The sequence below is a fragment of the Eucyclogobius newberryi genome, unplaced genomic scaffold (assembly GCF_026437365.1).
Source record: "Eucyclogobius newberryi isolate DKJ021-1_F unplaced genomic scaffold, fEucNew1.0.hap1 SCAF_3, whole genome shotgun sequence".
NCBI classification, from domain to species: domain Eukaryota; kingdom Metazoa; phylum Chordata; class Actinopteri; order Gobiiformes; family Gobiidae; genus Eucyclogobius; species Eucyclogobius newberryi.
Window position 1 is genome coordinate 25,632,639 of NW_027315945.1, and position 7,104 is coordinate 25,639,742.

The 7,104-nt window shown below is 42.8% G+C and overlaps 1 protein-coding gene across 1 annotated transcript; it reads right to left on the minus strand.

Annotated features, from left to right (window-relative positions):
- Positions 1 to 475: 475 nt before the first annotated feature.
- Positions 476 to 3,342, minus strand: oprd1b (opioid receptor, delta 1b). Its single transcript, XM_072460459.1, has 3 exons — positions 3,068 to 3,342; positions 1,228 to 1,583; positions 476 to 1,151 (listed from the first exon to the last, which is right to left on the minus strand). The coding sequence occupies exons 1-3, from the start codon at positions 3,307 to 3,309 to the stop codon at positions 625 to 627; spliced, it is 1,125 nt and encodes a 374-aa protein (XP_072316560.1). The 5' UTR covers positions 3,310 to 3,342; the 3' UTR covers positions 476 to 624.
- Positions 3,343 to 7,104: the final 3,762 nt, after the last annotated feature.

Below are 7,104 nucleotides of genomic sequence, written 5' to 3' on the forward strand. Positions count from 1 at the left end.
TTAAATCCAGGTTAATTCAAAGTTAATTCAAAGTTAAATGAACTGTGATCCCTTCAGGCTTAACGTGTCAGCTGTGTCACTCTCATCTACGTGAGCCACCACTGCCCAACTATGTGCTTTGTTTTTTTGTTTTAGTCACTGCCTAAGAATTCAGATACTCTGGTCTTCATCCTGTCCAGTGTTTGTCTCATTGTGATCGTTGATTGTGACTGTTGAAGAAGTGTTTAGAGCATGTCCTGAGGGGTTTTCCCTATAAGGCTTGTAACATTTTCTCATTGAATGATTCAATTACATACTGTAGTGAAGTGTTTCCATTGCCATTTCAAGGTGCCTGTGTACAGGAACATTTATGGCGCTGTATGTGGATCCGATATGGAATACAAACCATTAACTTTCCGCTCGATAGTCCCACTGTATGTTTCTAAATAAAGTACTATCATACGTATGTACAAACACAGACGCATATGTTGAAGATGGATCCCCTCAAAGCCACAAGGACGTGCTGATTACATGAGATCATTTCCTTGACTCTGTGTGGAAAGCCTTGTGAGTCTACAGGCCTGTTCTGTGTGACCTCCGTCTGAAGGTCGTCCTGGACACTTCTCTCTGTCCTCTGCTCCAGGCCTAGTCAGGTGGAGCCCTCTCCCTCCGGCTGGCGGTGCAGATGGATGCAGGCTCTCGTGTATTGTTGCGCACTCGACTGAAGCTGCTCTGCTCCATGTGGGAGCGATACGGAAAGCAGATGTCCCTCAGACACCTCTTGAAGTTTTCATCCAGGAAGGCGTACAGCACAGGGTTCAGACTGCTGTTGGTGTAGCCCAGGGCGATACACAGGTGCCAGCTCGCCTTCACCAGCAGGTTATTGTGGTCGATGTGCACAATGATCCTGATGATGATGAAGACGTGGATGGGGGTCCAGCAGATCACAAAAGCAGCCACCACAACCAGCACCATCCTGGTGATCCTGCGCAGGGTCCTGTCCTTCTCCTTAGAGCCGGACAGAAGGCGCACGCTCTTCAGACGCTGGATCATGAGGCCGTAGCACACAATGATCACCAACACTGGCACCACAAAGGCGAATATGAACACGAAGATATTCGTCACTGTGTCCCAGTACGGCTCAGGGAACTGGAGCTTACACACAGTGTTTCCTACAGAGTAAAATAGTGAGCCTTATTAATCTGTTAGAAGCACAAAGAGCTTCAGACATTGTGTGCAGACTCATACCTTTGCTCGTCACCTTGGTAACAGCCATGATGGTGACAGGGACCCCGACAGCAGACGACAGGATCCAGATGCACACGTTGATGATCTTGGCCTTGCCGGGCGTGCGGAAGTCCAGCGCTCTCACGGGATGACACACGGCGATGTAGCGGTCCACACTCATCATGGTCAGAGTGAAGATGCTGGTGAACATGTTGTAGTAGTCTATGGCTATCACCGCTTTACACAGCAGCTCCCCAAAGGGCCATGTTCCCATCAAGTATTTAGCACTTTGGAACGGGAGCGTGCTCGTGGCCAGAGCGTCGGCCAGAGCCAGATTAAAGATATAAATGTTGGTGGCCGTCTTCATTTTGGTGTATCTGTTTTGAATATGATCCAGTCACACATTAATTAATATGAGCATGATGTACTTTCCCATTTCCTTCTAATGACATTTCACTGGTAAAATATTATAACAGAGAAGCTTTTTAAATGGTTTTACTGCAAAACATTAAAAGCTTAAAAGCTTCTTGGCTGAGCAATGGTGCTTATGGGCCCCGGTTAAACTGCACTTCTGCATAACGACTTTACATCAGCAAATATCCTGCAAATCTTGTATTCACTGTTGGTCTGTTTGAATAGCTTCTCAAAATGACTGCTGGGATTGTTTCCCCGTTGATCCGACAACAAAATGGAGAAAACCACAAGTATGTTTCTGCACTCTATAATCATCCAGCGAAATGGGGTCAAAAGCCGGCATTTTAGCAGGTTCTGGTGCAAAACAAAATGTACAGCACATCACTGCACACTGAGTTTGTATCCCAGATGTGAAGAGTCAAAGGACAAAAACTTGCAAAAGAGAAAACCTTACATCTGACATTTTGACTGCACTCCCATTTCCATTTCAAAGCACTGTTGTTGTACTATTTGCACAAGCGGATGCATGTGTATGTATTTCTCTGTAGAGTATAGATGATCAAACGCATGTAAGCCTTGCAACTATTGGACATTACCTCTGTGTGTTTGAGTGGGCGGGTGAGTGGGAGTTTCTAAGTGGCCCTCAGACAAACTGCAGCCAATTTCAATGGCACAAGACATAATGTCACGTTGCTGTTTGACTGTTTTCATCCCAACAAAAGCTGAAAATGTCAGGAAGGTAAAATGCATCCGACAGCAAGATTCAACATTGTAACCTACTGTATGTATAGATTAAATCATATGGGGTAATAGGCCTTAATTCAATATGTTATATTGGATCATTTCATATTTAGCTCTATAGACCCTATATAGAACTATTCTGTGGAGGAGAAACTGGGATGAACCTCAGAATATCAAAAAATATGAAAAATGAAGATAGTTTTGGCAAAGGAAAAACACTCAAACACATGTGGGTGATATCTTACCACTGCTCACATTGTTTTATAGTAGATTGGGACAGACACTTAGCAATTTGGATGAAGGAAATATAAAGTTTGTGTTGTTGATCACACAATCGTTTTTTTCCTCCATTTTACCTACAGATTACATACACACAAAAAAACGACATTTTGTGAAGCTTAAATACAATATTGAGGCTATAAATGATAAAACTGACATTTCTACTGGAAATTCAAAGACAATCAGGCTTTAGATCTGATGACAATTAATAAGTGTATTATATATTGAACATTCTGATGACATCGCATTTTAAAGGGTTTATATATAAACTGTTGATATTATTTGTGCATTATTATTATGATGATTATTATTATGATGATTATTATTATTAGTATTACATTAGACATCTTAGGCACACTATATTGCTGCGCTTTGTTGCGTGCTTTTACAGCCGCGTGCAGTATAAGTCATTTGTGTTGCTTCTTACCTGACCACCCCATACATGACGAGCACGTTGCCCAGGAGCCCCACCACGCAGATCACAGAGTACAGGCCCGTGATGCCCACCTCCAGCACCAGACTGCCCGGGGCCCCTGCCCCCGCGGCGCTCTTGTTTGAGAAGGGCAGCGTGTCCTCGCCCAGTGTCGCATTGGTCGGAGTTTCAGAGGTTGTGAAGCGCTCTTTCAAGTCTCCAACTGTGTCCAGGGCCAGAGTGACTGCTGCCATCATGGTTCATGAAGCCGTCAAGTTTAGGCGGATCAAAGACAGAGACGTCCAGAGACGCGCAGAAGAGAAAAGGCGCTCAAAGTGAGGAGCGCTGAATGTGCCAGAGAGATGCAATGTCCGGGGGGAGTCCGTCTCTCTCTCTCTCTCTCTCTCTCTCTGTCTCTCTCTCTCTCTCTCTCTCTCTCTCTCTCTCTCTCTCTCCTGATCCGATGTTGTATTATATTCAACTGTGGGACGTCTTTAAATCGTGGGTCACTATTTAAACAAGTAGTGAACATCCGTCATTTGGAGTTTCTTTATAGCTCATTTAGACTTATCTTTATTGAGCGAATGGTTTTATTGCAGCTCCGAGCGTCACCTGATCTTCTGGCCTGCACAAGAAGGACGATTAGACCTTTATCACCACGGGGGGCAGCGTCAGTAAGTTAGTTCTTTCTTCTATTTCAGAGATGACCTGGACAAAACAACAACACTTCTAGCCTACTAAAGAAGACAACATTAATATTCTTAATCTATGAGTTTTACTTTTACTTTGGGGTTTATCATCACATTCTTCTTGAATATTAATGCTTATATAAGTAACTTACTAATTAACTGATGACATAGGCTTATTTTTAAAGCTTAGCAGGTTTCACTGCATTTTGTTTTGACGTTTTGACCTGGGGCCATGCAGGACCCATATTTTGAAATGAAATATGGCTTTTAGTACAGCACAACCATTAATCATGAATGAAACTATACTTCTGTTTTATCAGCCCGAAACATACACACATCAATCAATCAATAACATTTATTTTTATAGAGCACAATTCATACGAAGCGCTTCAAAGTGCTTTACAATGTTAAAACACATTTGAAAAATAAAAACACAATACAGTTTATAAAATATAAAATAGTGTATGTTAAAATAAATAAATAAAAACATAAGGTCATAGACGCGGTTAAACAATACAGTCTTTAACTTTAACCTAGCCAGGGCGGGGGCCCGTCTCACAACTTTGGGGAGGCTATTCCAGACCTTTGCCCCATAGAGCTGTAACGCAGATTCTCCGTGTCTGGTCTTGGCTCTGGGCACCAGCAGGAGGCCAGTCCCTCAGCAACTGATGTTATTGAGTTGATGTAGCTGTTGAAATTCAGGTCTGAGTCCATTTTTACTCCTAAATGTTTGACCTTGTTTACGGATTTTAGAGAGCGAGACTCTGGAGGTGACCGCTAACAATTTCTCTTTGTTTCTGTGGCCAAAGACGATGATTTCAGTCTCGTCTGAGTTCAGCTGGAGAAAGTTGTTTTGCATCCACAAACTGATCTGTTGAAGGCAATGACAAGGTGAATTGACTGGTCCATATTCACCTGTCGTCAGTGAGACATAGAGCTGAGTGTCGTCTGCATAATTGTGATAGGACACACCACTGTTTCGCATTAGCTTTCCCAACGGCAGCATGTACAGATTGAACAGAAAGGGTCCAAGGATTGACCCTTGGGGCACCCCACAGGTCAATGCTATGCTCTCAGAGACACAGTCACCAATCTCAACAAAGTATTTTCCTGTTTTCAAGGTGGGATGTGGTGGCTGGATCAATGCTCGTTTGGGGCGTAGGGTGTAGACAAAGGATTCACGCTGACAAAGCTCTGCAAACTTTTCAAGGTAGTTTATTTACAGAGAAAGCAGTGTCAAATACAGGACAGCAGAAAACAGCGCCCTGGGTCCGCTGGTGATCAGGAAGACGAACCCTGTCTCTGGGCGTACCTCGCCTTATATACTGAAACTGCACAAAGACCGATAAACAATATCTGACAGGTATGACCCTATCCATGTACCAACGGATTAGCCAATGAGAGAACAAGATGTAAAGGTATCCTTATTTGGGTAGCACCAGGGGAACGTTACAGGATGAGATCATACGTTTACACAGATGTATATGGAGCATCTCAAGGCCTTGCAGCCAATGGAGACATCTCCCATTCGGTAGTTAATCAGATGTGGGCCCCTTACATTCCGTGGAATAGACATTTTGGTAGAAACACACATATTCCTAAAAGCCAGTCTCAGAATGAGGCCTAACTTTGCATGGACCTAGTTTTAATACACTTCAGGGACTTCAACCAATTTAAGGCCATACCAGTGATGTCCACCCAGTCCTCTAATCTCTGTAGAAGTATCCCGTGATCAACAGTGTCAAATGCAGCACTGAGATCCAGCAGGACTAAAACAGAGGCTTTACCAGCATCAGTGCTCAGACGGACCCCAAGAGGCTTATAAATCTGTCCCTTGACACTTGACAATGTCCAGTCAAGCTTAATGACACTCAGTCACTGCGGTTCACCTTTTGACCCCATCAAAAGGATTGATATGCAGCATTTGCTTTTACATAATTTTGTAATGGTGTCATGCCCTGGCAAGTATCAAAATTGAACATACATAATTTACATAATTAAACATAATTTGCTCATTACATGACGCTGAAAAGGAGCCGTGGGAGGACTGGTGTTATCAGGCACTTCTATTCTCATTGGTTCTTTCATGGTACTTTTCTCACATCACCTCCAGAGGGTCTGTCAGCAGCTGTTATCTGTGTGCACCTTCAAACCATTACAAAAAGCAACATCCAAAACATTGCCCAAGTGGGAAAGCTGTACCCTGCAGCGTTTAATGACTTACACAGCAGGCTAGAAAGGAAAGTACATGCACAAGTGTAATTTCCTCAATGTGGCACAACATGAGAATATGAGTCGCCTCCTCTGGCTGATGCGATGATACGACACATAGATTAGGCTCTGTCTGAAGCTGAAAATACAACTCCTATGGGACAAAAATTTGGAAATTAAAAAAAAATACAAACATGTTACATTAGATTTTAAATGTGCACTGTGTAACCTTTTGTCTTTCTGGCAAGGTTCGGCCTTATTGTAACTGTCAATCTCGGTCAAATTAAGGGTTAGCTGCCAATTTTATTTTCTGCAGAAATAGATTTTGTGTTTACCTGCCTATTTGGGGATCTAATCAATTTTTGCGATGGCAGCGCAAAAATTGGGACAAACACTGTCTGTGCATCCCTCATCAGTCCAGTGAAGGAAGCAAATTCTATTGTACTTTTTGGTTGACTGAAATGATGCAGTTGGAGATCCGTAGGTTGAGAAGTCTGGTTTATAGCTGTCCACTCCTCACATAACCCCCTGACCCCACAGTGAGATATGTGAGAACATGGTTGGATGGACAGATTGCAATGTCTTGTTCACAAACTTTGAACAGCTTCACTTCACCGAGGTCAGAGAAAGTACCAAATTTCAGTATATATCATTAAATAGAACACGGCCAGGAGCCAAGCCGTACAAGACATAGCCTTAACGAGGCAAAACCAGTGAAACCTATTTGTGTACCTAATTTAGACCTAGAGTATAATCATAAAATCCACACAGGCACTTATTTGGACTCAAAATATATCATATAAAAACAACCCTGAATTCTGATCCAAACCAGATACTTTACTGACAGAGGATTAACTATCATTTTAATTAAAAAGACCCTAAAATGATCATTGACGATTAAAAGTGACTGAATCTCAATCTCACAGCTCTGCACAGTATATTTACGAACCGTGGCCGCTAGAGTCCAGAGTGTCCAAACAAAGACTGTGGTTTCCTGGGTCACTGTGACAATAGCTCCAGCTCGTGTCAGTTTTGCGGTCCAGTGTGTGCCATTTAACCCTTTTTTCCCTTTTTCATGTTTCTTTTTGAGCTGCAGATACATCAGTAGTAATTTAGCAAGTGATGACGCCATAGTCCAATTTGACTCAATGA